The sequence below is a fragment of the Aotus nancymaae genome, unplaced genomic scaffold, assembly GCF_030222135.1.
Source record: "Aotus nancymaae isolate 86718 unplaced genomic scaffold, 86718_ANA_hifiasm-v0.15.2.pri h1tg000008l, whole genome shotgun sequence".
Lineage (NCBI taxonomy): Eukaryota > Metazoa > Chordata > Mammalia > Primates > Aotidae > Aotus > Aotus nancymaae.
Window position 1 is genome coordinate 30,720,120 of NW_026988419.1, and position 27,279 is coordinate 30,747,398.

General features: G+C 38.9%; 1 protein-coding gene across 3 annotated transcripts in view; it reads left to right on the top strand.

Annotated features, from left to right (window-relative positions):
* The window catches only part of ICA1L (islet cell autoantigen 1 like), a 75,792-nt gene that overhangs the window by 40,760 nt on the left and 7,753 nt on the right, over positions 1-27,279 (top strand). For all 3 annotated transcript variants that reach the window (XM_064373153.1, XM_064373154.1, XM_012446329.2), the window contains 3 exons: positions 14,901-14,975; positions 22,217-22,477; positions 25,277-25,360. In XM_064373153.1, the coding sequence (XP_064229223.1) occupies positions 14,901-14,975; positions 22,217-22,477; positions 25,277-25,360 (420 nt within the window). The remainder of the gene's footprint in view (positions 1-14,900; positions 14,976-22,216; positions 22,478-25,276; positions 25,361-27,279) is intronic.

Sequence of the window (27,279 nt, forward strand, 5' to 3'; positions counted from 1 at the left end):
TCACTGGTGTTCCAGGAGCCACTGGGGTATGAGAAAAATCTCTTGCAGCTAGCTGAGTGTCTGACCAAACAGCCACCCAGTTTTGTGCCTGAAACCCAGGGCCCTGGTGGCATAGGCACCGGAGGAAATCTGGTCTGTGAGTTGCAAAGAGTGTGGGAAAAGCATAGCATCTGGGCTACAGTGCAGCATTCCTCATGGCACAGTCCTTCACCACTTCCCTTGGCTAGGGGAGGAAGTTCCCCGACCCCTTGCACTTCCTGCATAAGGTGACACCCCACCCTGTTTCAGGTTGCCCTCTGTGGGCTGCACCCACTGTCTAACCAGTCCCAATGAGATGAGCTGGGTACCTCAGTTGGAAATGCGGAAATCACCCACCTTCTGCATTGATCTCATTGGAAGCTGCAGAATGGAGCTGTTCCTATTTAGCCATCTTGCCAGTCACCCCTGGATCTCATTCTTTTTTTATGGCTGAATAGTACTCCATTGTGTATATGTACTACATTTTCTTTATCCATTTGTCTGCTGATGGACACTTAGATTGCTTCCAAATCTTGACTGCTATACATAGTGCTGCAATAAATGTGGGAGTGCAGCCATCTCTGCAACATACTGATCTCGTTTCCTTTGGATAAATACACATTAGTGGGATTGCTGAATCATATGGTAGTTCTATCTTTAGTTTTTTTGAGGAACCTCCAAACTGTTCTCCATAGTGGTTATACTAATTTACTTTCCCACCAACAGTGTACAAGGGTTATCTGTTCTTCACAGCCTCACCAGGACCCATTATGGTTTCTTTTGGATAAAAGCCATTTTAACTGGGGTGGGATGATATCTCATTGTTGTTTTGATTTGCATTTCTCTGATGATCAGTGATGTTTAGCATGTTTTCATATGCCTGTTCACCTTGGATGTCTTCTTTGAGAAATTGAAATCTTTTGCCCATTTTTAATTGGATTATGAGAGTTTTTTTCCTACTAAGTTTGTTGTTTGAGCTGCTTATATATTCTAGTTATGAATCTCTGGTCAGACGGATAGTAGTTTTCAAATGTTTTCTCCCATTCTGTATGTTGTCTATTCATTTTGTTGACTGTTTCCTTTGCTGTACAGAAGCTTTTAAACTTCCATTTATGGTGATACCATTTGTCCATTTATACTTTCCTTGGCTGTGCTTTGGGGGTATTACTCAAGAAATCTTTGCCCAGACTGACGTTCTGTGTTTTTCTGTGTACTTACAGTTACAAATGAGTTTTGTACCTACCTTTAGATGGTCTCTTACTGCTCATTAATGTTCTTTTCTTTCTGATTGAAGTTCTCTCTTTAGCATTTCTCGTAGGACAGATCTGGTATTGATGAAATCCGTCGGCTTTTATTGGCCTGGGCAAGTCTTTGTTTCTCCTTCATTTTTGAAGGATATTCACTGGATATACTATTCTTGAGTAAAAGTTTTTTTCCCTTAGCAGTTTAAATGTCATGCCACTCTCTCCTGTCCTATAAGGTTTCCACTGAAAAGTCTGATGCCAGACATTTTGGAGCTTCATTGTATGTTATTTGTTTCTTTTCTTTTGCTGCTTTTAGGATCCTTTCTTTATCCTTGACCTCTGGGATTTTATTAAGTGCCTTAAGGTAGTTTTCTTTGGGTTAAATTTGCTTGGTGCTCAATAACCTTCTTGTACTTGGATAGTGATATCTTTCTCTAGGTTTGGGAAGTTCTTGTTATTACCTCTTTGAATAAACTTTCTACCCCTATTTCTTTCTCTATCTCCTCTTTAAGGTCAATAACTCTAGATTTGCCCTTCTGAGGCTGTTTTCTAGATCCTATAGGCATACTTCATTGTTTTTTATTCTTTTTTCATTTTTGTTTTTATTTTTTGAGACAGAGTTTTGATCTGTCACCCAGACTGGAGTGCAATGGTGCAATGTCAGCTCACTGCAACCTCTGCCTCCCAGGTTCAAGTGATTCTCCTGCCTCACCTGCCTCAGCCTCCAGGGTAGCTAGGATTGCTGGTGCCTGCCACCATGCCTGGCTAATTTTTGGTGTTTTGTTTTGTTTTGTTTTGAGGCACAGTTTCACTCTTGTTGCCCAGGCTGGAGTGCAGTGGTGCGGTCTTGGCTCATTGCAACCTTCACCTCTTGGGATCAAATGGTTCTCCTGCCTCAACCTCCCAAGTAGCTGGGATTACAGGCATGTGCTACCATGCCCAGCTAATTTTGTATTTTTAGTAGAGATGAGGTTTTTCAACCAGGTCAGGCTGGTCTCGAACTCCCAACCTCAGGTGATCTGCCTGCCTTGGCCTCCCAAAGTGCTGGGATTACAGGTGTGAACCATTGTGCCCAGCCAATTTTTGTATTTTTAATAGAGATGGCATTTCACCGTGTTGCCCAGGCTAGTCTTGAACACCTGACCTCAGGTGATCCACCTGCCTTGGCCTTCCAAAGTATTGGGATTACAGGCATGAGGCACCGTGCCTGGCCGATTCTTTTTTTTTTTTTTTTGATCTCCTCTGACTGTGTATTTTCAGATAACCTGTCTTCAAGCTCACTGATTCTTTCTTCTGCTTGATCAATTCTCCTGTTGATGCTGATGCATTCTTCACTTCATCAACTGAATTTTTCAACTCTGGAATTTCTGCTTGGTTTTTAAAAGTTATTTTAATCTCTTTGTTATCTGATAGGATTCTGAATTCCTTCTCTGTGTTATCTTGAATTTCATTGAGCTTCTTCAAAACAGCTAGTTTGAATTCTCTGTCTGAAAGGTCACATATCTCTGTTACATCAGGATTGGTCACTAGTACATTATTTAGTTTGTTTGGTGAGGTCATGGTTTTCTGTATGGTCTTGATGCTTGCAGTTGTTTGTCAATGACTGGGCATTGAAGCGTTACGTACTTTTTATTGTCTTTGTAGACTAGGCTTGTTTGTACCTGTCCTTCTTGGGAAAGTTTTCCAAGTATTTTGTTTGTCAATGACTGGGCATCAAAAAGTTACGTATTTATTATAGTCTTTGTAGACTGGGCTTGTTTGTACCTGTCCTTCTTGGGAAAGTTTTCTAAGTATTTTGTTTGTCAGTGACTGGGCATTGAAGAGTTACGTATTTATTATAGTCTTTGTAGGCTGGGCTTGTTTGTACCTGTCCTTCTTGGGAAAGTTTTCTAAGTATTCAAAGAGCATTGAGTTGTTGTCATCTAAATCTTTGGTCACTATAGCTATATCTGCATTAGTGGGGACATCCCAAGCCCAGTAATGCTGTGGCTTTTGCTGAATTGTAGAGATACTGTCTTGTTGGTCTTGGGTAAGATCTGGGAGAATTTCCTGTATTACCAGGCAGAGACTTTTGCTCTCTTCACTCACATTTCCCCAAACAAATAGAGTCTCTCCAAAGTCAGCAAAGTACTGTGTCTCACTCTAGGCCCACAGCTACCACTGCTTGGTTACTGCCAATATTCACTCAAGGCCCAAGGGCTCTTCCATCTGCAGGTAGCAAATCCAGCCCAGTTTGAGTCCTTCCCTTCAGGGCAGCAAGCTACTCCCCAGCCTGCAGCAGATCCCAGAATGCCATCTGGGAGCCAGGGCCTACTGTCAGGAACTTTAGGAATCTACGTGGTTCTCGATTCTACACCAGCTGAGCTGGCACCCAAGCTGTAAGACAAAATCCTTCCCACTTTTCCCTCTTTTTTCCTCAAGCAGAAGGAGTCTCTCCCTGTAGCAGGTACTGCCTGGCTATAGCTGATACTCACTCAAGGCCCAAAGGCCCTTCAGTCAGCTTGTGGTGAATGCTGCCAGGTTTAGGACTCTCCCGTCAAGGCAGTGGGCTCCCCTTTAGCCAGAGCAGGTCCAGAAATGCCATCCAGAAGCCAAGGCTTGGAACTGGGGACGCGAGGAGACTTCTTGGTTCTCTACCCCACTGTGGCCAAGCTGGTGCCCAAGCTGCAAAAAAAGTTCCCTTTACTCTTCCTTCTCCTTACCTCAAGCAGAGGAAGTCCCTCCCTGTGGCCACCATAGCTTGGAATGCACTGGGTCATACCTGAAGCCAGCACAGCCCTGGCTCTTACCCAAGTCCCATGGTGAGTACTGCCTGAATGTTGCTGATGTTTATTCAGGGTCCAGGTTCCCTTTAGTTATCAGGTGATAAATCCTTCCAGGACTGGGTCCTTCCCTTTGAGGCAGTACATTCCCTTCTGGCCCCAGGTGTGTCTAAAAATGTGATCAGGGAGCTGGGGCTTGGAAAGGGGACCTTTGGACTATGCCTGGTGCTCTATCCTACTGTGGCTGAGCTGGTATCCAGGTTGCAAGACAAAGTCCCCTTTGCTTTCCCATCTGCTCTCCTCAAGTGGAAGAGTCTCTCCTGGAGCTGTGAGCTGCACTTCCTGGGATTGGGGTAGGGGTGATATAAGCACTTCCTTGGCTCCTGGCTGGTATCTAACTAGGTCATGTGTACCCTGATTCCACTGACTCCAAGCCCAGCATAGTACCAGGACTTGCCCAGGAATTGCAGTCCTTGTGGCCTAGACTGCCTTTCAAACTTATTTAGAATCCTAGAGTGCTTTAGCCTGCCATGGTGGGGCTTGCTTGAACTCAGATTTTGACCAATGGGATGGGTGGTTCCCCTCTGGCTAGGGCTGATCTAACTGCTCTCTCTGTGAGTATTGGCTGAATTCTGCCCCATGTTGCTTTCAACTGTGGCAGGCAGCACTGAGTTCTAACGCAAAGTCCCACAATCACTGCACTCTCCCTCCCACAATCATAGATTCTCTCTCCACACCATGTGGCTGCTGCCAAGAGATGGAGGAATGGTGGTATTGGCAATTTAAGACTGTCTTTCCTATTTTCTTCAGTGCCTCTTTCAGTGATACGTAGTTAAAACCAGGTACTGTGATCTCTCACCCAATGTTTGGTTATGAAAGTTCTTTCTTGTATGGATAGTTGTTCAATTTGGTGTTTGTTCCTGTGGGTTATAGGGGGGAAATGATGGCAGGAGAGTTCTATTAAGCCAGTTGGTAGACCTCTCCCCAAAGAGGTGCTTTTAAATGCAAAAGTCCAGTTTATAGGGTTGCCTGATTAAGTTTAGAGTTTTCCTTCACACTGAAATTTGTGTTTTTTTTTTAAATAAATACATTTTATGTGAACAGTCAACATATATTTGAACCACTGTGGTAAAGAACAGTACAGGCTTTGGAAACAGAAAAACCTGAGTATGGATCCTGGCTTTTTAAAACCTATTATTTATTCCTCTCTCAGTTTTCTCATCTGAAATAGGAGTTATTTATGCCTATCTTACCAGGGACATTAGGGATAGAGATAGAGAGATAATACTGACAAACTACATAGCACTGGTAACCAATAAATGTGACAGGTATTTTCTTTTGCTTTTCTTTTTTTCTTTTTTTTTTTTTTTTTTAAGACAGTCTTACTCCTGTCAGCCATGCTGGAGTGCAGTACTGCAGTCATGGCTCACTATAGCCTTGACTTCCTGGGCTCAGGTGATCCTCCCACCTCAGCCTCCTGAGTAGCTGGGACTACAGGCATGTGCCACGTCGCCTAGCTAGTTTTGGTATTTTTTTCTGGAGACTGGGTTTTGCCATGTTGCCCAGGCTGACCTCAAACTCAGGCTCAAGCAATTGTTGCCCACCTCATCCTCCCAAAGTGCTGGTATTACAGATGTGAGCCACAGTCCCAGCTGAGGTATTTTCAAGTACACTTATAAATAGATTATACTGATAAAAGAAACAATGTAAGAGACCATAGTAATCATGAATTCGTATACCTAACCTAGTTTCAAAATATATGTTCAAAAGGTTAGCTAATTGCATGTGTGTATGATCCTATATCCCACAAATACAGGACATTTAAGTCACAAAGGAAATACAAGGAACACTGTTGTAGTCTCACCGTCTATTCATGCTATTATTTTCTCTTTTAAATTTTGCCATGTCAGTAGTTATGTTCCCTTTTAAATTTCAGATATTCATTTGTTCCTTCTCCCTTTTTTCTTGATTAATCTTGCCAATGGCTTAATATTATTATTTTAGCAAACCAACTTTTGGCTTTGTTAATCCTCTCTACTGAATCTTTACTTTCTACTTAATAAATTTTAGTTCCTATAGTTATTATTTTCCTCTCTTTACTTTGATATTTTTCTTTCTGGTTTGTTGTTGTTATCTTGCTTTGTTGCCAAGGCTGGTCTTGAATTCCTGGCCTCAAGTGATCCTCTTGCCTCAGCCTGCCCAAGTGCTGGGATTACAGATGTGAGGCACCGTGCCCAGCCATCTTTCTTTCTTTAAAGCTATATTTACCTCAGAATTTTAATTTTCCTATATCTTACAAGTTTTCTTTTAAAACAGCTTTATCAAGATATACTTTATGTATTATGAAACTCATTTCAAGTATATGTCAGTGATTTTTAATTATTACTGAGTGGCACTACCATGTCCATAAATCAATTTTAGAACAGTTTCATTCCCTCAGTAAGCTTTCTTATGCCCATTTGTAACCCTGTTCCCAACTACTAATCTACTTTTTTTCCATATGAATTGGTATTCTCTGGACATTTATAAATACAATCATACAATATGTGCTCTTCTCATGTCTAGCTTCTTTCACTTCATTTAATGCTTTTCAGGTTTATCCATGATGGGGCTTATATCAGGAATTCTTTCCTTTTTATAAATGAATCCATTGTATGAAGATCCATACATTTTATGTAGTATTTTCATTATCATTCAATTTCAGTTATTTAAAAATTTTCATTCCGTCTTGCATGACTCATGGTCATGAGTGATTTTGAAATGTGTTACTGAATTGCCAAATTATGGAAATAGAAAAATTCATCTTTTTGTTATTGATTTTAACTAAATTGCATCATGGTCAGAGAATGTGTTCTTATGACACTGATTCTTTGAATTATTAGAACTTTTTCTTTATGGAATAACAAATAGCCATATTTTGTAAATGTTTCATGTTGCTTAAGAAGAATGTATAGTCAAACTGTTGAATAGGAGCCTATTTATATCTGTTAAATCAAGCTTGTTACTTGTGTTGCTGTAGGTCTTCTATATCTTTACTAATTTTTGTTTACTTGTTGAGAAATGTGTTTTAAATTCTTCCGCTGTTAAATTGGATTTTCAGCTTTGTCCTGTAGTTTTTTACTTGATGTATGTCGAGAATTTGGGGGTAGAGGGCATATACAAGTTTAGAATTTTTATATCTTTTTGGTGAATTAATTTTTTATTGTTATACAGTGACCCCTTCTGGCTTTAATAATGCTTTTTGGGGCCAGGTGTGGTGGCGCATGCCTGTAATCCCAGCACTTTGGTAGGCCGAGGCAAGTGGATAACCTGAGCCCAGGAGTTCAAGACCAGCCTGGGCAACATGACGAAATCCCACCTTTACAAAAAATTAGCCAGGTGTGGTGGCATGCACCTGTAGTCCCAGCTACTCCAGAGACTGAGGAGTGGGGAGGATCAGTTGAGCCTGGTAGGTCGAGGCTGAAGTGAGCCAAGACTGCTCCACTTTACTCCAGCATGGTCAACAGAGTGAGAACCTGTCTCAAAATAATAGTAATAATGAATTTTTGGCTTAAAGTCTCCTTTATATGATATTAGTAGAGCATAACTAGCTTTATTTTATTAAATATTTTCTTAGTATTCCTTTTGGTTTTCCCACGTCCTTTTTTTTTTTTTTTTTCTTTTTTTTTGAGACAGAATCTTGCTCTGTTGTTCAGGCTGGAGTACAGTGGCACGATCTTGGCTCACTGCAACCTCTGCCTCCTGGCTTTGCCCTCCCGAGTAGCTGGGATTACAGGCGCCCACCACCACGCCCAGCCAATTTTTGTGTTTTTAGTACTGATGGGGTTTTGCCATGTTGGCCAGGCTGGTCTTGAACTCCTGACCTCAGGTGATCTGCCTGCTTCAGACTCCCAAAATGCTAGGATTACAGGTGTGAGCTACCATGCCTAGCCCTCACCATGTCCTTCTAGGTGAGATATGTCTCATAAACCAGATTTAGCTGAATTTTTTTAGTCCAGTATGTCAAGGTTTAGCCTGGTATGTCAACTTGTTATTCTTTTAACTTGTGAGTTTAGTCCATTTATGTTTATTGTCACTATATTTGGACCCATATTTTCTGTTTCCATTGGTTTTGTCCTTCCACTCCCATTCTTTGGTCTCCTGTTTGGCTCATTTTGAATTTTTTTTTTTTCATTTGTTTAAGAAGTTTTCTTCATCTTTCCCCACTCCCGCCATTTACTGATTCGAAAGTTAACATTTTGGCTGGGCACAGTGGCTCATGCCTGTAATCCCAGCACTTTGGGAGCTGAGGCAGGTGGATCACAAGGAGGTCAAGGGATCGAGACCATTCTGGCCAACATGATGAAACCCCGTCTCTACTAAAAATACAAAAATTAGCTGGGCATGGTGATGCACGCCTGTAGTCCCAGCTACTCGGGAGGCTGAGGCAGGAGACTTGCTTGAACCGGAGTCAGAGATTGCAGTGAGCCGAGATCGTGCCACTGTACTCCACCCTGGCAACAGAGTGAGACTCTGTCTCAAAAAAAAAAAAAAAAAGAAAGAAAGTTATACATTTTATTTCTATTTCTGATTTTTCTAATATTCTACAAATTAGAACATCATTCTTGTTTTATAAAAAAAATTGAGATTTATCCATATTCTTCCTGTCTTAACTATTTCTTTCTATGTTTCAGATCTTCATTGTGAGTTCATTTTCTTTTTTCCTTGACTGCATCCTTTAGTTTAGATACTTTTTTTTTTTTTTTTGAGATGGAGTCTTGCTCTGTTGCCCAGGCTGGGGTACAGTGGCGTAATCTTGGCTCTCTATGACTTCTGCCTCCTGGGTTCAAGTGATTCTCCTGTCTCAGCCTCCTGAGTAGCTGGGATTACAGGTGCCCATGTCACCATGCCTGCTAATTTTTGTATTTTGTGGAGAGACAGGGTTTCCCCATGTTGGCCAGGCTAGTCTCAAACTCCTGGCCTCAAGTGATCCACCCACCTCAGCCTCTCAGAGTGCTGGGATTACAGGCATAAGCCATTGCGCCCTGCATCTTCTGTTGTTTTCTGCCTTCTATGGTTGCTGTTGAGAAATCTTCAGTTAGGCTAATTATTTTTCCTTTATAGTGAATTCAGCTTGTCTATTTGACTGCTTTTAGGATGTGCTCTTTGTTTTTGGTATTCTGCCCTTTCAGTACAGTATCTAAATGTGTAATTTTTATTTGTTTTAATTTTTGCTGGTATAAATTGTATTTCTATTGTGTCTTTTACTAGTTCTGGAAAATGCTCAAACTTTTTTTCTTTTTAGTGTGATAAAATATGCATGACTCAATGATTATCTTTAAAAATATTCCCTGTCCTCCATTTTCTCTGTTTTCTGCTTCCAGAACTCTAGTAAGCTTAGGGTGGACCTTGTCATTAATTCCTCATATTTTTTAACTTCTATTTCATATTTTCATCCCCCTTTCCTGCTATACTACATTCTGTTTTTCAGATTTGTTTCTTACTAATTGTCTCTTCTTGCATCTAATCTACTATTTAATATATACACTAAGAATTCTTCCCCCAAAGAACTATACTTTTTATTTATAAAAGTTCTATTTGTTGTATTATAAATTTGCTTAGTCAATTTTATAGTCCCTTGCTCTTTCTCACTTTTTGACTCACATCCATATCTAAAAATACAAATATTTGAAGTTCTTAGGGGGGTCTAAATCTATTTTTTTTTCCCAGTGTTCTTGTGGTAGCTTGTTTCTTTAGCGATTTGTCAATACCAGACAGAATTTTTTGTTGAAGAAAATTCATATTGCCTCTTTCCAGAGTCAAGGAATACTCACAGCCTGGTGACTACTTTAACCCTCTTCCAGAGCCTTTAGTTTAACATAGGAATTGTGGGTTCAGCTCAGTTTCCTTATGTTTGCCAAGGGCTTTGTCTGGCAGTGTCAGCAAAGGCATTGCCCAGAGCATACCCGCCTTTCTTCTTTGCTTGCTGCTTCTCTTCCTGGCTCTGGTTTCAGCTTACATTTTGTTTTATTTACTTCTAACAAGTCCAGCAGTGCATTAAACCTATATTTTATGTAGAGAAGCCAGGAGAGCAGAGAAAAAAGTATATTTTATAGATTTAGTAAGGATTTTTTTTTTTTTTGCAAGGGAGGGTGCTTCTGAGTATCTAGCCTACTAAATTTCTGGGTAGCATTTTTCATTAGCCTTATTGATACGAACATTTTGAATATATTCAGTGTCCCCGAGACCAAAAGAACACTAGCACTACTTGTAGAAATGGAAACTGGGACAAATTTTCTGAAGAATGTAAACATTCCAGACTTTGAGTAATTTTACTTTAAGAACTCTACTGAGGAAATAATTTGAAATGCCCTCAAAGATTTATGCTCTGAGATATTCACTCAAATGGTGTTTCATAAAATGGAACAAAACTAAGCCTTTGAGCTGGACCTTTCTCACTCATCTGCCTATCTTAATGCCAATGTCATGCATCTGTAGCATTAAAATAAAATGAAACCAAACTACATGAACCTATACCAAAAGCACTGTAAGGTAAAGCAGATCATTATTGAAAATTTCTGGAGAAGAGAGAGGAGGGAGGTTACCCTTCATCTTATCCAACAACATTTCCTTAAAGATCCTTTAACACATCTCTCCATTCCCCAAACTCTATTTCTGCAGCCTACAACCTTCCTTGCTGTGACTCTGCCTCTGCATCAGCAATTCCTATTCCCTTCCCCACAACCAGGATTATTCTTCTCACTTCTTTCTCTGGCCACCTCTGGAATCTTTTCCATTCCTAGATTTTTTCCTCTGTTTTTTTCCTCCTATGTTCAACTAAAATCTTTACTGATAAAGTCCATTTGAAAACTTTTAAATCTTCTGCATATTTCTAACTGTTTTATATTATGTATTTGAACTTAAAACCTAATTCATCCTTTAGCTTCCTTATTGTAAGGTTAAATAACCCTGATTTACTTAAATATTCCTTTTGAATTTGTTTTCTTTTTAATTACTTTGGCTGTTTTTACCTTTTTTTTTTTTTTTTTTTTTTTACTTTTTCCATATTATTTTATAGTATCCCAAACTGAGCATAGAATTTTAATAATAGTGTCATAGAGCTATTACTTTCTTGTCCTTAGATGTATCACATTCTTTAAGCTCTCTGTACAGCAACACTGTCCACCTTTGTATGTAGGAGAAATTTACATTTCATTTTTTTAAATGGCCCTAATAATAGTTGAGTATGTTAGAAAGTGTAAAAATCATGTACTTTTTTTGTCTCTATGTGTGTCTATGCTGAGTAACATGACATAGAGATGGTATCCAATGAATACAAAATGGATCATGTAGAAAACTGACTCAAAAACTGGCTTCTATTTTTGCAATAGGGCATAATTATTTTATTTTTGTCTTGATATATAGGCTTAAAACTTGGAAGTAATTTTTTTAGTAGAATTTTGCCTCTGGAGGATTTGGTTTGTATATTTGACTTTCTAAATGTTTAAAACATTTAAAAATACAAGACAATGCTGTTTTTTGATCACAAAAGAGTATGCTATCTTTTGGCATGTGTAGATCTTTCTTTTCCTATGAGATCACTACTACTCAAGCTCTAGCTTAAGTGAGAAATGTGAAGATGCTGCTTATTGTTATGCCCTGTTTTTAAAAGAATAAAGCAGCCTTTGAATTAAAAGTAGACCATATCCTTAATAGCCCCATGTAGAAGAATGAACCTGAACTCCTATTTCTTACCATATACAAAATCAACTCAAAATAGATCAAGGACCTAAATGTAAGACCCCAAACTATTAAAATATGAGGGAAAAACCTAGGGAAAATGCTCCTGGACATTTTTCTACACAAAGAATTTATGACTAAGACCTCAAAAGCACAGAGAACAAAACCAAAAATAGAAAAAAGGGACTTAATTAAAATACAAAGCTTCTGAACAGCAAAATAAATTATCAAGAGAGTGCAGCTACAGTCTCTTCAGTAGGATAAAATATTTGAAAACTATCAATCCAGCAAAGGACTAATATCCAGAATATAGGAGGAATTCAAATAATTCAAGAAAAATAAACATTAAAAAGTGGGCAAGGCCGGGCGCGGTGGCTCGTCTGTAATCCCAGCACTTTGGGAGGCCAAGGTGGGCAGTACATAAGGTCAGGAGTTTGAGACCAGCCTGACCAGCATGGTCAAATACCGTCTCTACTAAAAATACAAAAATTAGCTGGCTGTGGTGGCACATGCCATAGTCCCAGCTACTCAGGAGGCTGAGGCAGGAGAATCGCTTGAAACTGAGAGGTAGAAGTTGCAGTGAGCTGAGATTGCACCACTGCACTCCAGCCAGGGAGACAGAGTGAGACTCTGTCTCAAAAAAAAAAAAAAAGCGGGCAAAGGACATGAATAGACATTTCTCAAAAGAAGACATAACAATGGTCAACAGGTATATGAAAAAGTGCTAAACATCATTCATCATCAGGGAAATGCAAATCAAATCCACAATGAGATATCAGCATACCCCAGTCAGAATGGCTGTTATTAAAAAGACAAACAATAACAGATACTAATGAGGATGCAGAGAAAAGAGAACTCTTACACACTATTGGTAGGAATGTAAACTATGAAAAACACTATGAAATACAGCCACTATGAAAAACAGTATTGAGATTTCTCAGAAAATTAAAAATAGAATTATCATTTGATCCAGCAATCCTCTAATGGTTATCTACCCAAAGGAAAAGAAATTAATATATCAAAGTGATACCTGCACTTCCATGATTATTCCATCAGTATTCACAATAGCGAGGATATGGAATCAACCCTAAGGGTCCATCAGTGGATGAATGGATAAAGAAAAAGTAGCATATATACACAATGGAATACTATTCAGCCATAAAAAGAATGAAATCCTGTTATTTGCAGCAACATGGATGGAAATGGAGGTCATTATCTTAAGTGAAATAAGCCAGGCACAAGAAGACAAATATCACACATTCTCACTTATATGTGGGAGCTAAATATTTTGATCACATGCAGGTAGAGAGTAGAAAAATAGATAACAGAGACTGGAAAGGGTGAGTGGTGGGGGGAATTGAGGAGGATGAAGAGAGGTGAGTTGAAGGGTACAAAGAAACAGTTAAATAGAAGGAATATATCAATGTTTGATAGCAGACCACAGTTATTATACTTAACATAAATGTATTATACTCAGATGACAAACACCCTAAATACCCTGACTTGACCACTATTCATTATATACATGTAACAAAATTTAACATGTGCCTCACAAATATGTACAAATTTTTAAAAGTAAACTATATCCTTGATCAGGCATGGTGGCTCACACCTGTTATCCTGGCACTTTGGGAGGCCAAGCCCAGAAGTTCAAAACTAGCCTGGGCAGCATAGTGAGACCTTGTTTCTACAAAAAATTTTAAAAAATTATTCAGGCATGGTGCCACACCCTATAGTCCCAGCTACTTGGGAGGAGTCCTAGTTACTGAAGTGGGAGGATCTCTTGAGTCTGAAAGGCGGAAGCTATAGTGAGCTATGATCACGCCACTGCACTCCAGCCTGGGCAACAGAGCAAGACCCTTTCCCAGAAAAAAAAAGTAGACCATATCCTTAATCACAATAACTAAGATATGGAATCAATGTTAAGTTTTCATCAACAGATGAACAGATAAAGATAATTATGGTATGTGTACACAATGGAATACTAGTCAGCCTTCAAAAAGAAGGAAATCTGTCGTTTGTGACTAAGTGAATGAACCCAGAGGACATCATGCAAAGTGAAATAAGCCAGACACAGAAAGACAATACCAACTTATATGTGGAATCTAAAAAGTTGAACTCATAGAAGCAGAGAATAGAGTGAGTGGTAGGTAGTTGTGGAGAGGGCACTGGGGAGATGTCTGAAGGATACAAAATTTCAACTAGACAGGAGGAATAAGTTCAAAAGATCTATTGTAAAACGTGGTGACTGTATTTAATAACAATATATTCTTGAAAATTGTTGAGAGAGACTGGGCATGGTGGATCACACCTATAATCCCAGCACTTTGGGAGGCAAAGGCGAGAGGATCATTTGAGATCAGGAGTTCAAGACCACCTGGCCAACATGGCAAAACCACGTATCTACTGAAGATACAAAAATTAGCTGGGTGTGGTAGCTACTCAGGAGGCTGAGGCAGGAGAATCGCTTGAACCCCAGAAGTGGAGATTGCATTGAGCTGAGATTGTGCCACTGCACTCCAGCCTAGCTGACAGAGCAAGACTGTCTCAAAAACAACAACAACAAATTGTTAAGAGAGTAGTGTTCTCACCACAAAAAAATAGTATGTGAGGTAATACAAATGTTAATTAGCTAAATTTAGCCATTTCACAATGTATTACATATATCAAAACAATATGCTGTATGTGATAAATTATACACTTTTGTCAATTAAACAATAATAAAATCGTAGACCATATTCATTCAATGTAAAATAAACATCCATTGTGTCAGAGTGTCAGGGCATGGAGATCAGGCGGAACAAATATAAAATGGCCGATCAGAGAGCATAGAATAAGAATAGGTCCACCAAGGAAGGAACGGACTTTGGAATGTGAAAACTTAAACTTCAAGGGGACAGAGACTTAATAGAGCACCTGAATACCTCTGATGTTATATTGATATATTTATATATATATATATATATACACACACACATATATACACAGAAATGTGATTTTTATATATAAGATTATTTAAATTTTTATGTTTCCCTTTTGTATGTTTTAGACTCTGATTTGGTCAATTGAACACTTGACCTAATGATAAAATATTACAGTAAATATTCTTGCTGAATTTCTTCTTGTTCAACTTTTCTTTTATGTGCTTTTGTTTTAGCAAACAAAGATCACAAGGAAAAACATTCTCAAATGAGAGAATTTAGAGCACCTCAGTTTTCTAACTCTGAAAATGGTAAGAAATAATCATTTCACTCTCTATATAAATTATTCTTTAAAATTCTTCAATTTTCATTTAATGTTTATTTCCTTAACATTAGAAACTGTCTCAGTCTCTACATAAGAATGCAATTATGTGCCTCTACTTTGTAGCATATCACAATGGAAATTAAATCTTTGTTCTGTATGTTTGGGCCCTTTCAGACTGTATCTGTATAACCAGGACAGCTAGGGCTGTGTCTGTTTTTCTGTCTCATGTATCTCGACCACCAGCAGTATAGGCACTGAGTAGATATTTGTTGAATGAATGAATGAATGCAAATTTTTGTATTATCAGTGTCTTTAGATACTAGCAAAATAGTAAATGTCATTCAACATTAAATAAATTAAAATCACTATTTAGGAAACAAAAGTATGTCCCCAACATTCTTGTTTTCTTATCTATAAAATGAGGATCAAGAGTAAATTAAGGTACTTCCTAAGCATTAAATAACTACCTTGAATATCTTTCTCAAGCAATTTGGCTGTCAGTATTTTCTCCTAGTTTGCCATTTGTCTTGTGACTTTGTTTCTTTAAATTTTTTAAAGTTAAAAATGTTTTTAAAGTTTTAAATACAGTCAAATTTGTTAATCTTTTCTTTTATTGGATCTGGACTTTAGTCATAGTCAGAAAGCTTTTCCTAAACCCAGATTATAAAAGATTTCTCTTATGCTTTCTTCTGGTATTTATATAGTATTATTTTTTACATTTAGATCTTGAATTCATTTGAAGTTAATTCATGTGTACAGTGTTAGCAACAGATCAAATGTTATCCCCTGCTTTTTTTTTTCCCCAAATGGCTATCATATATATATATATATGGGTTTTTTTTGTTTGTTTGTTTTTTGTTTTTTTTGAGACAGTCTCGCTCTAGTCACCCAGGCTGGAGAGCAGTGGCACGATCTCGGCTCACTGCAAACTTTGCCTTCTGGGTTCAAGCAATTCTTTTGTCTCAGCCTCCCAAATAGCTGGGATTATAGGTGTGTGCCACCACGCCTAGCTTTTTTTTGTATTTTTAGTACAGACAGGGTTTTGTCATGTTGGCCAGGTTGGTCTCAAACTTCTGACCTCATGGCCTCCCAAGGTGCTAGGATTACAGGCATGAGCCACCTCGCCCACCCTTTATATATATATTTTAAATGCCATCTTTGTCCTAGTAATTTGAGGTAACATCTTTATACTATATTTCTGTTTCCACTTGGGTGTATTTCTAGACTTTCTTTATATTTCATTGGTGTGTGCATGCAACAGTGCCCCATGGTTTTTTTGTTTGTTTTTTGAGATGGAGTTTTGCTCTTGTTGCCCAGGATGGAGTGTAGTGGCGTGATCTTAGCTCACTGCAGCCTTTGCCTCCCAGGGTTCAAGTGATTCTCCTGCATCAGCCTCCCAAGTAGCTCTGATTACAGGCATGCACCACCTCGCCTGGCTAATTTTATATTTTTAATAGAAGCGGGGTTTCACCATGTTGAACAGGCTGGTCTTGAACTCCTGGCCTCAAGTGATCTGCCCACCTCTGCCTCCCAAAGTGCTGGGATTACAGGCATGAGCCACCTTGCCCGGCCCACATAGTTTTAATTATAGAAACTTTCTTGTTGTTTTAATATCTAGTAAGGCTAGAATCCCCCCTCCTTTTTAAAAAATTATTTTCTTAGCTATTTTTGCATGTTTATTTTTCAATTTGAATATAAAATTGTGGAGCTTTATTAAAAAGCTCATTGATACTTTTATCGTAATCACATTAAATGTGAAAACTGACAGGTTGATCATGTTGAGACATCATAATGAAAAACAAGGGACATCTTTCCATTTGTTAAAGTTTACTTTATTTTTCAGAGATTTTTTTTTTTTGTACAGGTTTTGGAACATTTCCTGTTAAGTTTATCTCTATGTATTTAATCTTTCTGGTTGCTATTGTAAATGGGTTTCTTTCCCCATTATATATTTTCATTGGTTATTATTTTGTATATATGAATGCTATTCACTTTTGCATATTACTTTTATATCCTGGTATATAGCTGAATTCTTTTATTATTTGAGTTATATGATTTGAAAATAGAGACCATCTTGTTTTTTATTCTTACGAAAGCATAGATTTCTCCTGTGTAATTACATTGGGTACTACCTTCAGAACAATGTTAGCTAGTAGTGAACATTTCCTGGCTTTAGTGGAAATGCCTATAATATTTCTGAACTAAGATGCTGGCTTTGGACCAAAAGATATATTTCATGATATTAAAAAAGTATCCATACATACTTATTTTCTCAAGACTTTTTATTAGGAATGGTTATTGATTTTTTTTTTTTTTTTTTGAGATAGAGTCTCACTCTGTCACCCAGGCCAGAGTGCAGTGGTGTGATCTTGGCTCACTGCAACCTCTGTCTCCTGGGTTCAAGCGATTCTCGTACCTCAGCCTCCCAAGTAGCTGGGATTACAGGTGCATACCGCCACACCCGGCTAATAGTTGTTGAATGTTGTTGGCAGCTTTTTCAGTATCTATGCCAGCAATTACTTGCTTTTCCTTATTAAATATATTAATATGATGAACTATAATAATAGGTTTCCTGATATTATATCATCTTTGCATTCAAGTTGTAAGTCCAGCTTTATCATTTTATACTACTTCGCTTGCTAATATTTTACTACTATATTTGCATTCTTTTTTTTTTGGAGATGGAGTTTCGATCTTGTCGCTCAGGCGGAGTGCAAGGTGCGTTCTTGGCTCACTGCAACCTCCATCTCCCAGGTTCAAGCAATTCTCCTGCCTCAGCCTCCTGAGTAGCTGGGATTACAGGTGCATGCCACCATGCCTGGCAAATTTTGTATTTTTAATAGAGACAGAGTTTTACCATGTTAGTCAGGCTGGTCTCAAACTCCTGACTTCAGGTGATCAACCCACCTTAGCCTCCCAAAGTGCTGAGATTACAGGTGTGAGCCACTGCACCCAGCTCTTTTTGCATTCTTTTTTTTTTTTTTGAGATGGAGTCTCTCTCTGTCACCCAGGCTGGAGTGCAGTGGCATGATCTCTGCTCACTGCTGCAGCCTCCACCTCCTGGGTTCAAGCAATTCTCCCTGCTTTGGCTTCCTGAGGAGGTGAGATTACAGGCACCAGCCACCACACCTGGCTAATTTTTTTTTTTTTTTTTAGTAGAGACGGGGAGTTTTGCCATATTGGCCATGCTGATCTTGAACTCCTGACCTCAGGTGATCTGCCTGCCTTGGCCTCCCAAAGTGCTGTGATTACAGGTGTGAGCCACTGCGCCCAGCCTCTTATTCATGTCTTAATCTATGAAAATGTCTAGATCTGGTGCTTTCTTGTGTGTATGTGTTTTTTTCTCTGTATATAGAAATTAGTCTGTTTAAGCTTTTAATCTGTACTGGAATTGATTTTAGTAAATTATGTAAGAAATTATTCATTCTCTAGACTTCTAAATTTATTTGCAATAGAGCTGTATAAAATTTCTTTTGATTTTTAACAGCTTTATTTAGGTATAATTTAATTACCATAAATTTCACCCATTCTAAGTATAACAGTTCATAATTTTTAGTAAATTTAGATTATGCAACCATTACCACAATTGGATATTACAATGTTTCCATTACCCCCAAATTTATTCTCTCACACTTGTTTTAAATTAATCTCTGATTCACTCCAAGCCATCAGTAATTAGTAATCTGTTTTTGTCTCTATAATTTGCCTTTTCTAGACATTTAATATAAATGAAGCCATGCAAAAAGGTAGTCCTTTATTTCTGGCACCTTCCACTTAATGTTTTTTGGAGTCATCCATGTTGTATATATCAGTAGTTTATTACTTTTTGTTGAGCAATAGTATTCAATCATTGTATGGATATACCATCTTATGTTTACTTACCAGTAGATGGACATTTAGATTGTTTATAATTTTTGGCTATTAGAATACCACCACTGTACATTCATGTACTTCTGTTTGTGTGGGCATACATTGTCATTTTCCTTGGTTAGATTCCCAGGAGTGGAATTGAGAGATAGTACGGTAAATTTAACTTCTTAAGGAACTGCCAAACTTTTTTCAACATAATTGCACCATTTTATTTCCACCAGCAGAGTGTGAGGGTTCTAGTTTCTCCACATCTTTGCCAACATTTGGTATTATCTCTATTTTATTTTATATTTTATTTTTTTGAGATGGAGTCTCACTCTGTTACCCAGGCTGGAGTGCACTGGCACAATCTCAGCTCACTGCAACCTCCACTTCCTGGGTTTAAGTGATTGAGTCTCCTGCCTCAGCCTCCTGAGTAGCTGGGATTATAGGCATGCACCACTATGCCCAGCTAATTTTTGTGTTTTTAGTAGAGAAGGTGTTTCACCATATTGGCCAGGCTGATCTTGAACTCCTGACCTCAAGTTATCCACCTGCCTCGGCCTCCCAAAGTTCTGGAATGACAAGCGTCAGCCATCAGCCGCCATGTACAGTATATTTTAATTAATAGTTATTCTAGCGATTTTTTTTCAATTTTTTTTTTTGAGATGGAGTTTTGCTCTTGTTGCCCAGGCCTGAGTGCAATGGCGTAATCTCAGCTTGCCTGCAACCTCCACCTCCCAGGTTCAAGTGATTCTCCAGCCTTGCCTCCTGAGTAGCTGGGATTACAGGCATGACACACCATGCCTGGCTAATTTTGTATTTTTAGTAGAGATGGGGTCTTGCCATGTTGGCCAGGCTGGTCTCAAATTCCTGACCTCAGGTGATCCACCTGCCTCAGCCTCCCAAAGTGCTGGAATTACAGGCGTGAGTCACTGTGCACAGCTATTCTGGTGCTTTTAATTTGTAGCTTCAATTTCCATTTCTTTGGTGACTGAGGGTGTTGAGACTCTTTTCATGTGCTATTGGCCATTCATATTATCTTCCTTGTTGACAAATCTATTGCCCATTATTAAATTGGGGTTTATCTTATTAAGTTGTAAGAGTTTACATATTTTTTGATAAAGTCCTTTATCAGATATATGACTTGTAAGTATTTTGTCCCAGTCTTTTTATTTTCTCAGTTTTGCCTTTGGAAGCACAAAATTCTTTATAAGTCCAGTTTGTCATTTTTTCTTCTTCCAGCTGATTGCTCTATTGATTTCAGCAGTGCCCTGGAGCATAAATTATTCCATACAATACACCAATCAAATTTGGACTCATTTGAAGAAATAGTTCTCAAGGTCACTGAAATTTGTGGTGACCCCAGCTGGCTTTTTTCCTGGTTCCTTCAGGCAAAGTAGCTGGCCTACAGTTTAGCCTACATGTTTAATGATACTATGAGTCTTCTCCCAGTTGCCTTTTTGCAACAACCTCCACTGTTTTGAGAGCATCCTTAGGGTTGAACTTCCTACACTCTGTTGCAAATGAAGTCAGTGCCTTTGGAAAGGGATTAGGAACTGTTTTATGGTCTGCTTCTCCCTCACTCCCTGCAAGGAAAATCTCTGAGTCAGAGCTTGAGCTGGGAGTGGGGACAATGGCATGCTACTTTCTGTGTGTCATCCTTGCTCTAAGAGATGAGTACTAGGTAAGGAGAGTGACAGTAGCCTTAGGTCTTCTTGGCTTGCTTCTTTTTTCATGAAACCGCCACTTTACTAGCAGAGTCAAGTGGTCAGGGCCCCTATATTCTCAGGACACCACAGCAAACTCGGACTTCCCAACCCATAAATGGGATCTGGGGAGGAGATGGGAGCCTCTATCATCTATTGACTGCACTCACCTCAGCAACAAGTAACGGGACAGGATGTGAAATGCTGGCATCCTACTCCTCCTAGGATGCTAGCCCTTGACTGATAGCTGGAGGGAGAAGGAGCCCTGTGTTCTGGCTGTACCAGACAGGAGTGGAATCTCCATCTTGCCAAGTTGGGAAGTGGGAGGATGGGAGTGGCCCTCAGTTCAAATACGACAAACTCTTGCTGTTTTTCCTAAGTTATAGATTTTCTTAAGTAAATATTCATTTGCTGCATGTCCCTGGGACCAGTTCCAGAGACTTTAAATGCTTGTTTCTTTTGAAAAATAACTTTCACCAATTATGCTGGGGTGCAGGTCTATGAAGCCCCTCCCTTTCATTTTTATTGATAAAAGTGTTTATGATTTTTCCTTTGTTTATGCCATTTAAGTATTCCATTGTCAAAAGGTAAAATTACAATAAATTTAAAGACCTTAATTGGCTTTTACTTGCAATTCTAGAATCAGGCAACACCCCATTCTATAAAATAGAATGAGTGTTCTGAGGAGGTTGGTTTTATAGACAAAAGGATGGAGGAAAGCAGAAACAGAAAACAAAAAGTGGATTGATCATTGCAAAGTTACTTTTCTTGTAACAGTTAAAGCAGAGGGGACTTCCTTATCATGCCAGCTAGGACTGGTCTGCTTGGGGACTTGGCTATGATGTCTCTCTCCAGATGTCTTGAAAGGCCAGATAACTTAGTTTTCGTTTGATGATGTGGAACTTAGCATGATCGACCCCATTTTGGTTTGATCTGTTGGGTCTAGTACAAGAGCTCAGTCCAAAACAATGGTCTTCTATACATTTTACTTACCACCATGGATTATGATATGAAATATTTCCCTCATCATTATTTTTCAGAAAGTCTATTCCCTTTTCAACTAAGAGTTGTTTAGTAGGTTTTAAAATTTACAGATGGAAGAACCTATTTGTTTTTATAGTTTAATTTTAGAATTGTCTTTTTATTGCATTATGATCAGAGCATGTTGTGTGTAATGTTCCTACTTTAAGAACACAGTGATTTTTTGTGTGTGCCTTAGTATAATCAACTTTTGTACATTTTCAATGTGTGCTTAAGAAGAATGTTTCCATTACCAAGGTTGGTATATATCCAAAATAACTACATTACTGATTATGCTCTTTAATCTGTTGTCCTCTTGGCCTGTTTTTAGTCAGAATGGTATATTAAAGTCTCGTATTATTAATTTGTTTCTATGTCTTTTTGCATCTCCTTTAGTTTCTGACTTAGGTGGTAGCTTAATTGTTTCATAGATAGCTATTCATAACTTACATCTTCATTGTGAAATGTGGCCATTTTGGCCTAAATCCTGCCTAATTAGAAATAGTTTCACATAAATTTGCAGTTAATTTAGTTGTTCACTTAAAATTATGTTAATACAGTATAAAAACAGTGAAATAAATTTGATTTGTCCTATGCCTTACTCTCATTTCCTAAAATCAAAAACGACTTTGTTTTTATTTACACTCAGTAGTCGCAAAAGATCTACCTGTGGATTCACTGGAAGGAGAAGATTTTGAGAAGGAATTCTCATTTCTGAACAACCTCCTAAGTTCTGGTTCTTCAAGTACTAGTGAATTTACCCCAGAATGCCAGACTGCCTTTTGGAGCCCCAGTGCCAGTCTCACGTCCCAAGAGCCTTCCATGGGGTCTGAGCCCCTCGTTCATTCTTCTCAATTCCTTCCTTCACAACTCTTTGACCTTGGCTTTCATGCGGCTGGAGCGTTCAACAGTAAGTGTCTATGAAACATTTGGACACATGAGCTTTACTTTATGAGCAAAATTGTGTGCTTATTGATGCTAGAATCAACAAGATTGATTTTAATGTCAGCACTATTAGATAAAATCTGCAGTCCACCAATCAACTGGAAAAACATTAGTCGCCTCTGGAATCTGTCAACAGACTGAAGCAAGGGCTGCTTCCCTCCCACCTTCACCAGACTCCATGTTTTCTTCACTGATTTTCCCAGGTGTCTGGTTTAAAACACTTGACCTGCTAATTACTCGTACCTAGGGCAGGCAATACTGTTTCTTCCATCAAGTAAAACTTGGTATGTTCAGAGTTGACAGGACAAAGGAACAGCTCTGGAGGCTGGTTCCAGGATAGCCTTCTGGGCAAGGCAGCAGGAGAGAGTCCACCGTCCTGTGTCCAATCCTGCACCTTGGGGGTCACTTTGTTTCCCACATCCATATTGGTTACCAAATCCTGTCAGTTCTGTTTCTGAAACCTGTCTCAAATGTCCCACTACTCTCTGCCTCCACACCAGAGCCATTTAGAGCCTCATTTGGTTTCCTAGGTTACTGTGAGTTTCTAACAGGTCTCCAACCCCCAGTTCACCCTCCACACTTCCATGGAGTTCTCTCTCCAAGCAGCAGATTCTGATGTCAGTCCCGGCTTACACTTCTTAAAATGAAACACCATAGTTTCCAGGATAAAACCTGCCTATGTCGCATTTCTACCCATAATTCCTATCTCCTCTTAAAGTGAAGTAAGAATACTTGCCATTTTCTACCATCACATTGAGCGCTCCAGAGCCCTCTGATGCATCTATCTGTGCTTGTGTTGTTGCTTCTGCTTCTGATGTTCAGTAATGGAGCCTGGATATGGGCCTGAGTATTAGATCCCAATCCAGTGTTTTTTCCATGATTGTCAGTCCTTGAAGTCTTCCTTAGTGCTGCCAAATGGAAACGGTTTCTCCTTCCTCTGGCCTCCCATGGTGCTTTGCTTTATCTATTTTCATGGCTCTAATCCTACTTTATCTTGCCTTACATCCCAGTCTCTCACATCCCAGTAGATTTTAACCCCCGGATCGGGGGGACCCCACACGGCATCTAGCAGTGTCTTATGCATTGTACTTTGTATTAAATATTGACATACAAACTTTATCTACAAGCATCCCAAGGCATGATATGTAGAGTGAGTCATCTTTGTGCTATCTCTGACAGCAGCATGCAGTTAGCTCAGTTAATAAACTACATGTCAGCCAGGATTACGCCTGTAATCCCAGCACTTTGGGAGGCCAAGGCGGGCGAATCTTGAGGTCAAGAGATCAAGACCATCCCAGCCAACATCGTGAAACCCCATCTCTACTAAAAATAGAAAAATAATTAGCTGGGTGTGGTGGCGTGCACCTGCAGTCCCAGCTACTTGGGAGACTGAGGCAGGAGAATCGCTTGAACCTAGGAGGCGGAGGTTGCAGTGAGCTGAGATCGTGCCACTGCACTCCAGCCTGGAAACAGGGTGAGACTCTGTCTCAAAAAAAAACAAAAAACAAAAAACCTAAATGTCAGTTAAATCACTCAGTAAGAATTTATTGAATAGACTAACAGTAAGAATGGACAGTATTATTTGATAAAGAGGCACTCTATCAGAGATAATTCAGGTATTTTGCTACAGTAAAATCTTTAAAAATATTTATTCTTCTGTGGCATATCAATGGCCCAGTAGCTATAAAGATTTACAAACTGATTCATTCTCCACTATCACCTCCTCCCTCTTCCTCCATAACTTGCCACGTCTCTAGCAGTGCTAAACTTTTACTTTCTGGCAATGTAATATCAACAATATTTTTTCACCACTCAAAATATGTGCACTGATCCCTACCTGCGGACAGACAGGATATTCCCATTTAGTAGCTGAAGCAGTTGAAACCCACAGTATTTGAGTAACTTGCTCAAGGTCATCAGACAGTTTAAATAGTTAAGGCAGGACCAAAATCTGCCTCCTGCTTCTTTGTACAGAATTCTACCAATCTTTCCTTTATATCTACTTCTCTCATTTATGAAGTAGACCAGGAAAGTGAGCTTCCCTGAGCGCTAAAAGATCTGTGTTTGAGGAACCTTATCTACGTTGGGCCTCAGATGATCTTTTCTATACAAGGAAGGGATTAGGCAGGATAATCTAAGTTCCTTTCTAGTGCTGTGCCTTAATCATAGCGTAAATGGTTTTTCATGTTGTAGCAAACATTTCTCCATGTTCTCATAGAGTATTCATGACATGTTTTAATTACAAAGAATTGTCATTTTATACACAATAATCTACCTGATTCCTTATTATTTCTACTTGTTCATTAATACAGATAATACTGCAAAAAAAAATCATGCATGTACTTTTTCCTTCAGCTAAATTATTTCCTTAAGATAAATTTCTGGGAGTGGGATCACTGAGTCCAAGGGTATAAACATATTTATAGGTTTCAACATTCCAATTACCAGGTCTGTTCCTTTTCTTCTTGACTCTTTAGAACTTCTTCCTATATATTCTGCATTTCAATTATTTTTTTTAAAATCCCATATATTTATTTCAAAACCACTTTGAAAAATGTAAGGAAGTCAGATGCAACTCTTTCTGAAACTAAGATGATTAAAATATAAGACTACAGATAAATTTTCAGTGTTTTATACCTCTTATACTACAGAATCTTACCCAGGTACAAAGACTGGAGGACTTAGATATTTTTACCTTTTCTTGTTTTTCTGATGCTACTTCCTATTTGATTAACAATGGACAATTTTTACTTCCTTTCTCTAGGCTGGGTCTCCCAAGAGGAATCAGAGTTTCGTCTTTCTGATAGCCAGCCAGTGCCTTCACAGAGTCCAAAGAAATTAACAACATGTAAGTTATTTACATATTCTTTACCATTGCTTTAAGAATCAGTTGAATTCAAATAAATTTACAAAAGGATCACATTATATTGTTTTCACCTCACTGTCCAGAAAAATAGTTTAATAATGAGTTATTATTCAAGTGAAAGCTGTACTGCCTATCCCTCACTGTGAAAAGCATTGAATAGAAATTGTGAGCTTGGGGCCAGGCGCAGTGGTTTATGCCTGTAATCCTAGACTCTGGGAGGCCGAGGTGGGCGGACTGCCTCATGTTAGGAGTTGGAGACCAGCCTGGGCAATGTGGTGAAACCCTGTCTCTACTGAAATACAAAAACAAAAAAATTGCTGGGCGCAGCTGCTCACGCCTATAATCCCAACACTTTGGGAGGCTGAGGCAGGTGGATCACTTGAGGTCAGGAGTTTGAGATCAGCCTGGCCAACATGGTGAAACCCCATCTCTACTAAAAATACAAAAATTGGCCAGGCATGGTGGTGCGTGCCTGTAATCTGAGCTACTCAGGAAGCTGAGGCAGGAGAATCGCTTGAACCTGGGAGGCAGAGGTTACAGTGAGCCAAGATCGTGCCACTGCACTCACTCCAGCCTGGTTAACAGAGCAAGACTCTTGTCTCCACCAAAAAAAAAAAAAAAAAAAGGAAAGGAAAGAAATTGTGAGCTTGGCAAAGCACACTACATTTTGTACTGTAATCTTTTATAGTTTGTGTTAAGGTTTGTTGGTAATGAATATAAACTTAGGGATACAAGATGCTTTCTGATTACAGGATGCCTGTTGACAAAGAATGCATTCAAACACTTCAGTTGGTTACCATATTAACCATTTTTAAGTGTACGGTTCAGTAGTATTAAGTATGTTCATACTGCTATGAAACAGATCTTCAGAACTTTTTCATCTTGTAAATCTGAAACTCTATACCCATAAACAACCCCTTCTCCTAAGTCCGTAGTAACAACCATTCCACTTTGTCTGAGTTTGATTACTTTAGATACCTCATACAACTGGAATAATGCAGTATTTGGCTTTTTTGTGACTGGCATATTTCATTTAGCATAATGTCCTCAAGGTTCATCCTGTAGCAAGAGACTAGATTTCCTTCCTTTTTAAGACTGAATAATACTCCATTTGGTAGATATAACACAATTGGTTATCTATTCATCCATGGATCACATTTTTTATAAACAGTCTACTGAGATATAATTCACTCCCTCTACTGGTCTTCAATACCCTGCTGTAAACAAGAGTTCTCTCTTATCCTCATTTATCTATTTATTATCGATATAGATTCATATATTTTCTTTTCTTTTTTTTTTTTTGTTGTTTTGGAGACAGTCGCCCAGGCTGGAGTGCAATGGCACGATCTCGGCTCACTGCATCCTCCGCCTCCCAGGTTCAAGCGATTCTCCGGCCTCATGCCTCCAGTGTAGGTGTGCACCACCATGCCTGGCTAATTTTTGTATTAGTAGAGATGGGGTTTCACTGTGTTGGCCAGGCTGGTCTCGAACTCCTGACCTCAAGTGATCCACCCATCTCAGCCTCCCAAAGTGTGGGGGTTACAGGCGTGAGTTACTGGACCTGGCCTGATTCTTATGTTTTCAGTGGTTTATAATCAGCACTGAACTTACTGATTTTGGTGCTCACATTGTTCCTGTGTTGGCCAGTGGGAGCCCTTTCAGACTGACTTCGGAATCCTTGTCATACCAATATTTTTATATTTTGAAATAATTTCAGACTTATAGAAAGACTACAGAAGTTAATACAAAATACTACTATACATTCTTCACTTAGGTTTCCAAAATGTTACCATGTTTGCTTTACATTCATATTCTGTCTCTTCCTCACCCCCCATTATATCATACGAATTTCTTCTGAACTGAAATAGTTTGAGTAGCAGACATGATGCCCCTTTGCCACT